The 9,306-nt window shown below is 36.7% G+C and overlaps 1 protein-coding gene across 1 annotated transcript; it reads right to left on the bottom strand.

Annotated features, from left to right (window-relative positions):
• Positions 1-5,163: 5,163 nt before the first annotated feature.
• On the bottom strand, positions 5,164-8,966 carry LOC116017186 (26S proteasome non-ATPase regulatory subunit 7 homolog A-like). Its single transcript, XM_031257722.1, has 10 exons — positions 8,603-8,966; positions 7,900-7,992; positions 7,689-7,770; positions 7,125-7,221; positions 6,914-6,986; positions 6,576-6,634; positions 6,311-6,433; positions 6,046-6,103; positions 5,862-5,947; positions 5,164-5,414 (listed from the first exon to the last, which is right to left on the bottom strand). Exons 1-10 carry the CDS (start codon positions 8,787-8,789, stop codon positions 5,343-5,345), a joined length of 930 nt encoding a protein of 309 aa, XP_031113582.1. The 5' UTR covers positions 8,790-8,966; the 3' UTR covers positions 5,164-5,342.
• Positions 8,967-9,306: the final 340 nt, after the last annotated feature.

The raw sequence follows: 9,306 nt of genomic DNA, 5'->3' as shown, positions 1-9,306 counted from the left end.
ATATATATATATATATATATATATATATATATATATATATATATATATATATATATATATATATATATATATATATATATATATATAGCAAACAAAGATGATAAGAATCATAACTAAATCAAACATCACTTATCCACTACTCCTTATTTTATGCTTCTACCCCACATCCCTTAATCACTCAACTGTTGGTCCCGAGGGGATGGGGTACAAGTCTAGAGGGGGGGTGAATAGACTTGTATAAGATTTTTCAAATCTTTATCGACCTCTCGTGGGCAGTGGACTTAGGATGTTTAGGTCCAACTTTTCACAAGGTGAAGATAGAGTTTTGTACGCAGCTGAAATGTTATCACCTTTCAAATTAGCACGAGGTTTGATTTTTCGAGAGGTGAGTTAACAATGCAGTGCAATGCGAGAGGTTAGATGGGTTAGCGAGAGATAAAAGCAGAAAGTAAATGCGAGAGAGATTTTTAAGTGGTTAAGCCAACATTGCCTACTTCCACTCTTCTTCTAAAAACTCTCTAGAAGGATTGCACTAACTTCCCTTTAGTACAATGACGAACATTTGAGCTTTGATCACCAAGCTAGCTTCAAGCCTCAGGTTTTTCGCTCGCTTCCTGTTACTCCGCCTTTCCTGGGTTTTTCACAAGACAGCCTCCAAGCTACTCCGCCTCTTCTTACTTTCTCCAAAGTAAGGTGGTTGTTGTTTGATCACGGTTGATTTTCAATCTCCAATCTGATCAACGGATAAATCTTTGGAATAAAGCCTTGATCACCGTCTGGATGTGTATGTCGTTATGCTTTGAAACTCTCTCAAACACTGAATGTGTTTTCTCGCACTTATGAATATTTGGATGATATTCTCAGTTTAGCACTTTTCTCGATCGCACTTCTTAGCTAGATAGATCACCTTCTTGTTTGTTCGTATATATTCGCATATATTGTCACCTCCTGTTCTTCAATCTTTAAGTTCTTCTTATAGAGAGTTGGGGAATAATTCTGTTGGAGGGAAAATTATTCCGTTTGAAATCTTGATCCCATGCTGATCATGGGACTTGCATTCGTTCAGCATGTTTCATGGAGTGGTGGTCTTGTAACTTGAGCATCTTGTCTTGTAGTGGATATTCATTATCTCACTTTCTTGAATGTGCCATTAGTCTTCTACTTTTGACAAACATTCTTTTTTTATATTCTCCACCAAGCCTTGTTTAAGGGAAATGACCATGCTTGGTCTAATGCTCTTTTTGTCCGTTTGTTTTGAAAATTCGACGTGGATTCCACTTCAAGACCTTTTGAACATGCAATCGAATCCACATGTTCTGATAGCACCTTCTTTTCCTTAGTGCTTATAATATATTATCTCCATGATATTCTTCTTCTCCAAACTTGATTTAATTCATCAAATCAATGTCTCGAATTTTCATCGGCTTCTAGAGCGTTCCTGACCTCTCGAGTGCTTAGTCGATGTCTCGCGCCGGACTGATGTCTTGAGACTTAGTTGATGTCTTGCAGGCCCTTATTCCTCCTGCGATGTTCCTTGATGTCTCGTGTCATCTTCTGATCTTTCTAAGACAAAACTTACAACACGAAACTTCTAAGATGTTCATCCAAGTTTACTTTTAGCCTAAATATTTTTCGGATTGAATTTATTTATCCAGTTATATTCGTGCTATTAGTTTACTTCGTGAACTTACAAGTTATGTGATAAGAGTATATTTGGTCATATTTTTACCCCATATTTAAATCCATTTCTACCACTAAATATTAATATTATGTTCTTAATAATATTGAATTTCTTCATTGTGATAAATAATTATTATTTGACCAAAGATGATGAAGATTTAATAATTGAGCATAATATTAATATTTTGTAGTGGCATTTATAATCTTGTTTTGTATGTGTATATTTAATTGCACCAAGTAGGTGGAAGACATGATTTGGTGGAATGATGTGATGAGTGGGAAGCAAAAGATAAATGAAAGAAGGTAAAAAGAGGCATAAAACATGGAGCCAAAAGCAAAAAGAGAAAGTGGAAGATTCTGCAGAAATTCTGGAGGAGGACAATAGGCGTCTGTCTGCGTCCTGAAACAGACGCCTATTGTCAATTTTCACACTGCCAGGATTTTTGGACTTTCGCCGCGGCGAGAATTAGGCTCGCCGCGGCGAAAATCGTTGACCATGCGCGAGAATTCTGCAGTCCAAATTCCAATTTTGCCCCTGCCTTTGCCCAACTATAAATACCCCTCATTTCTCCATTCTTCAACATCCAATTTTCAGATTAGATTAGTCCCTTCCCCTCTTCTCTTTTCCTTTTCTTCTCCTTAAAAATGTAGACCTCCAAGTGAGGCTTGTTTAGTAGTGTAGGAGTAGATTAGGATTTATTTTGTAATAAGAAGAGGGATGATACAAGGTTATGAGCTTCAACCGATGGATCGAGGGGAATTTCTTCCCTTTCTTTCCTTAATTTACCTTGAGCTAACCTTGTATCAAGATGCTTGTTCTTAAATTATTTATATTTGGATTATGGATTGTGTTTATGTCTAGATTGTTGTTCGTTCTTCAATTATTATGAATTGTTAGTTTAGCTTCTATGAGTTGTTGTGTGCAAGACTTGTTATTGAAAGTGTGTGATTAATGGATCCAATTACATGCTTGTTTGTTGTTGTGTCACGGTGAGAATCGGGCATGGCTAGAACACTCTTGCCACACCTATTGATTTATACAATGCGAGAGCTTGATAAATTATAGGGGGATTTCTCGGCTAATCTTCGGTTCCTTCACCGCGAGAGCGGGTTGGAATTTAGAAGTTAGCCAAAACGGTTCCTTCACGGGTGACAGCGTGTTGGAATCTAGAGGTTAGTTTAGGCTACCTCCTCACAACTTGTAGGATTAACTTGAGTTTGGGCATGTTGATTTGCTTAGGATCTTTAAGACGAGCCTCGCTTGTAGACTACGAGAGTAGATAACTTGCGGTTTGGCACATTCGGGTAGATCACGAGAGTGGCACCGAGGACTTTAGTGCATTTCCTCCATTCACAAGGGATAAAACTTCTTTTCTACATTTGTTTGACTCATGATAGGCATTGACCCGATCCATATCCTTACCTATGTTGCATCTTATTATCTCTCTTCATTTGTTGCTTTTATTTTTGTTATTTACTTTTGTTTGCTATAACCATGTTATGACCGAACTAGCTTCACAAGAATCAATCCGAGTTAGTGCTCAACCAACCATTCCCTGTGGATCGATAACCCCGGAATACTCCGGGTATTTGCGTGTACCTAAAAGCTACAACCATTATGCCTACACTTCGAGACTTAGGGATTTTATACAACATTTGGTATCATAAAAACAAATACAAACCGACTTGTTCCTAAAATCAACCACTACATAATGCTATCCACTACATAATGTTATCCACTCAGCCACCAACATATAATCTATCGTATCATGCACTGAACTTACTAAATCAATAATGCAGGTGCCACCGCTGAAAGCAATTCATTCTGTTGCCATACTTGGTTTAATTAATGATAATAGTAATAATAATATTATTATTTTAACAAATATTAATAAACCATATATTTGCGAAACAGGTAGAAGTTTGATTAATTGGTTAGTGACGGTAATAATGTTACCGGAGTAATATTAGATAAGCAAGTAACAATGGTTTTTGGTACAATAGGTAATCTATTTCCAGTACAGTAGTGTTTTTTTGCCTCCTCTACAAGTGTGAGTGTCCTTTTATATTCCTGAGTATAACGACTCTCTGTTTCACCTTCAATGCGCAGTAAGTGGTCTCTTCAATGTGTCAGTAAGTGGATATTAACGTTGAGGAGCCGTTGCAGTGGCTCCTCATCTTTAATGTGTAATGGCTTGTTTGACGTCCGTTCATTGTCTTCGGGTCCTGCCCATAATTCCGGGTCGGGTGCTGTTGCCCAATTACTCTGTCAGTTAGTAATCCCAAATTCCCAATAATCAGACTAAATAATCCCTTTCGACCGGCTGGATAAGCATACCACTTGGCAGGCCGATCGCCTGATATTAGATGTTTTACTTCTTTTTTTTTTTCTTCTTCTTCTTCTTCGGTCGACCGACCGCCAATTCCCCACTTACGATTATTTATTTATTTTTTTTAAGGCTTGGCCGATTGCTTGTACAATCCTGATGCTATTGCTTTGTTATTACGGCTGATGTGATTCATTATTGTTATCCGTTGTTTCCCGATGGACCAACCAAAACAACGGGTCAGTCGACTTCTTTGTTGTTGTTGAGGTTGCGTTGATCGCTTTCCCTGACTGGTTGACCATGCCTGCTGGCCGATCAGAGGCCAAATGCCTTCGCTGCTCTATTTTTTTTGTGTCGCGTACTGCTCTCTGTTCCCGACCGATCAGCCAGTTCTAAGTGTCGCCCGACTGAGCACCCGTGATCGGTCTCGTCGTTTGCCTGTACGAGCAGGTCGACCATTAGGTCCGCGGCTGCTGCTTGATTTGGCCAACCGACCACACAGGTCGAACTCCCAAGTTGATAATGTTTCTTTGTTGCTGCGTTGTTGTTGTTTTTAATTTCTTGTTTATCTCTGGTATAGATGCCGATCGGTTGATGTTGTTGTCTCCCTGGTCGTCCGACCGACTACACGGGTCGGTCGGTCGGCCACCCGTCAACGCGACTTGCTAGTCTTTTTTTTGGACTGATTGCACGTTCTCACCGAGTTTGAAGTTGCTTTGTTGTTTTCGTTGCTTCCTCAATCGATCGACCGAGACAACGAGTCGGTCGACCGGTCGCTTCATCCTTGTTGTTGTTGATATATTTTATGTCTGATCGATTGGATGTCTTTCGTTCTGGTTACATTGATACATGTCCTACAAACACATAGCAAATGGATTGCAAAAGATGATAACTTTAAGTGTGATAGTCGATCTTTAAGCCGTGTAGAATAAGAAATACACAACACATTATATACAAAGTGATGAGCAGTAAATAATTGATGGTAGCAGTCTAGACTCCATGACTGCTTAAATGAAATATGACCATCCACACTATAGCAATGGTTAAATAAAATATTTGGCATAGTCCTCCATATACATCCATCCTATTGAGCCCTTGTCCTGTTGTTCAGGTCAGAAAGATGCAAATAAATGATAGTATAAACTTTGTTCAAATGTAAAGAAACACACTGATCCATCAAGAATTTATATTCCACTAGAAAATTTTCAAATGTCCTGAAAAGGTGGACAATACAATACAGAGGAACAAAAAAGTTGTGTGTGAAATCTATGAACTTGATATATTCATCTGGTTCTACTCCTGCAAAACAACATTTCTGTAGCACAAAGCTAGTGCTTAGCTTCCAGCTGCAGTAGGTAAAGCAACAGGCTTAGAGTCTTCTGCCTTTTCATATTCCTTGTTAAGCATCTGAAACAATGAGAAACTTTAATCAGAATGTAAAAACCATAAAACCCCCAAAAAAGAAAACAAATAATAGTAGTATTTGGTAGCATAGGCCTCAGAACACAATGCATCTCTGTATGGTTACTTCTGCATGCTTGTAATCAAAATCATGTTCATCCTGATGCCAATTTTTAAGACAGTACAAGATGAGGGTAAATTTCTGTTGACCCAATAAGAATTGAGAATGTTGCATCAGCAATAGCTACACCAGAGTAAAAATCATTCCTAGTAGATGACACAATAAGAGCAGCACAAAAAAGGCCGTAATATAAATATGAGATTCTATTATGGTATTAAGATCAATTTTGTCACTATAGGATGTATAGCGAAAGGCAAGTATGCAAATTAATGTCTCCAGCAAACAGAGAATGACAACATAACAGTAACATGAAAGAATAAAAAGTAAAGTACCTTGTTATTTATCAGGTTATGAAAAGCAATCACACTCCGAATAAGTGAGGACAAATATAAGACCAATATCATGTCATTTGTTTTCACTGCAAGAGACGAATAAAGAAACATTGCAGATTAATAAAAAGATATAGTAGACATCCAGATAATATCCAAATTACATATTTGGCACTTTCCTATTTACCTGCAAAGGATTTAATTAACTCAGCCACATTGAGATTTGGAAGCAAGTTGAAAATATCCTGCAAGCAAAAATTGAAAATCTCAACATATTATGAGAAAGCTATGATAGTAGTATAGATTAGTATTATTAATTAAATAGCAATAAGTAGAAATCACAATTATATGGCGTTGCAAGAAGTATCTTCCTTTTATCATCTTTTATGGGAGATGTTTTAAGGGTAGAAAGTTATAAGCATTTCAAAAATTTAACATAAATGCTCACTAACCTGTAAGTGGTATAGTATCTCGTGATTGAGGGGAAGCTTCCCATCAATTACAAGATCAAGGTAACTACGGATCTCTTGAAGGCGAGCATCTAATCCCTTCAATGCCGTGAGTTTCCCAGTTACCTGGACAGAAAGTTCTCATTTTAATTCTTACCAATGGATTTCAAAATAAAATGTCTACAAATGAGGGTGTGCTGAGACTACAACTTCTTTACTATCCACCAGACAAAACAAAAGCCATATGTTGATGGAGAGAAAAGAAAACCTCTGTTGCAAGAGTACTGATTGTAGTATCTTTGACATCCCTCAGTAGGTGCTCTACCCCTGTTTAAATACAAAAATAAGTATTAAGATGCAAGAATAATATTGCAGTTGACAGGTGGGGGAAATTTCAGTGCAGATGGAGCCAAAAAAGCAAAACAAACAGGAAACAAGCACAAAAAGAAAGGCACAGATCAAGAGGACATGGAAGGCAGCCTGCCTGGGAAGGGTTTTAAGGATATGAAAAAAAAACCTGCACCTAAATTACTTGAGAGAGAAAAGAAGCCACTAATTGCAGCCAATTTCCCAAGGCCAACAAACAAAAAGCATACAAAGAAATACCAATTTCTTCTACTTCATGGGCAGCAATTTCTGAAGGTACATGCACAAAGACCTGACTCTTTTGAGTTGCATTCTGCAAGTTTATTCCACCATTAATCTGAGGCTTAGTTATGGCAGACAAATAGCACTCCTAAAAGTCAACAGAAAGAATTTTTCTGCTCTAATTATTTTCTTATCTGAATATAACGGATTAAAAAGCTTAATTTTTTACCTCTTTAACCTCCTCAACAGCATAGTATGCCTTAGTTGGTATGCCAAGTTCTTTAGGCTGGACATCAATGATAACCAAGATAGGGGTTGGAACATAGCTGCAATCAAGACAAGACATTGAAGTATACATGAGAAGGGTATGTAAAAAGGTAGTGATGCTGAATAAAAGGGAAGTAGAATGCATTTAATCTATTTTCCAAGATTGTGAACAAACAGCAGCTTCGTATTTGGTATGAAGCAACAGTAGCAGCAATTAAAGAGTGTTGCCTTTCAGAAATTGGAAAAGTAAGCAAATGTGACCCTAGCTTCAACAAAAGAAGGTCCAATGGAATATGACTAAAACTTTCTTAGTCAATTCATTGAAAGTTTGCTAAACATGCGCTGTTCTTTAAAACACTAATTTTTCATATGAGAAGGAACTAATTTCAAAATTCAATCATCTTTGGCTACAAAAATAGAGATCTCCATGCACACAAAAAGCTGGAAATACAACCAACATGCGTTCTCATGTGCAACAAAAGACAATAGGCATAATTTTTTGATTAATAAGAGTAAATGATCTTACTCATTAAAAAGGCCATGAATGTTCAAATCATTTTCGCGTAATTTTGGGCCAGTGCTGTACCAACCGATAACATGCTCCTTGGCTGAAACAAATTTACAATTCAGCCTAATTAAGTAATTATATACAATGACATACGTAATAGACCTTAAAAATCACAGCAAACAAGATTAAAATCAAACTTTCTATAGGGGGGAAGAAAAATGATTAAGACCATTAATTCTCCGGAACATGGAAAACATAGACTCATGGTAGTTGTGGTCAAGAAACCATATGCTTGCATCCTTGTCATCTTCTTCGAAAGGCACTGCATTTATGAGCAAAACATTTAGAAACAGACAATATATGCATTTTCCCCAAGAAAAAGCTACCAACTTCATAAGGCACAAAATCAACAAGTAAGTGTCTATTTGCTACTAAGTATCAGCATACATAGTAGAGGTTAAAATTTTGTCATCTACTGATGTATTTACATTTGCTAGTTAATTGACAAACTCAATATCCATATCAGCATTCAGAACCACCATGAGGTTCAACTACATATGCTGCTTTATTACTGAATGTCTAACCTATACTATGTCGTCAACAATTACTTAAGAAATAGAGCTAAACAATGAGAGAATACAATTAAAGTCCTGTTGTCCATTAGCTTAATCATGGTCACCACAATTAAAGATTCAATTTCCCCTATATTCCCAAAACATATCAACATTATTGAAATTTCTCACACCACCACAATAGAAAAGAAAAGTACTCATTTTCTTTCTATATAACTACTACCATAATCATCTATCGAAAATATTAGCCTAATTTTCCTACCTGCAAAATTTGCCATTTCCATAACCATAGAACCACTTAGAAAACTCAATTAAGAAAGAAAAAAAAAATCCGAAAGACAAAAAAAGATCAAATCTGACCTGCATAGCTGTTGGTAACATCAACGGTACCTCTGAACGACGTTCCAAGCAAGACGCCAACAACACGCTTTTTGGTGTCCCGTGCCGCGCGATTGTAGTGATCAACGATGCTAAGCAGCACCAGCGGGTGGACTATCACTTTCTCGATTGGCCGACACGATATTTGCTGCGACTTGATTACATCCATTCTTCCTCTTCCAAACTTCAACTCCACTCCAAGACGGCAACTACACTTCTACTTAACGTTGCCCAAAATATAAATATGATAATTCAAGGTGGCCGTTGGTGGTGGCGTAATCGAACCAGTTGCCGTTTTAATGGTTAAACAGAAACGCAGAGAAAAGGGTTTCGGAGCTAAGCGGAAACTCGAAAAATGTTTTTTTGAAAAATTACAATTTTACTATTTCTTCATAAAGATTTACTCCGTATTATTAGACTTTAAACATTATGCTATTGTACTTGTATTATGACAAAACTTTTTTAAAATTTTTATTTTTTATATTTTTTTAATTTAGAGTTATTATATTTATTAATTTGTCAGGGTGGCTCTTCTGTGAGACGGGTTAGGAATGTAATACTAATTATAAAAAAGTGTAATGTAATACTAATTAGAAATAAATTAATTATTACTAATGAGAGAAATTGTAATACTTATGAGAAAAAGTGTGATATTTTTTTTAAAAAAATGTAATACTTTTAAATTA

Source organism: Ipomoea triloba, chromosome 1 (genome assembly GCF_003576645.1).
Source record: "Ipomoea triloba cultivar NCNSP0323 chromosome 1, ASM357664v1".
Taxonomy (NCBI): Eukaryota; Viridiplantae; Streptophyta; class Magnoliopsida; order Solanales; family Convolvulaceae; genus Ipomoea; species Ipomoea triloba.
This window is presented reverse-complemented; position numbering and strand designations above follow the sequence as displayed.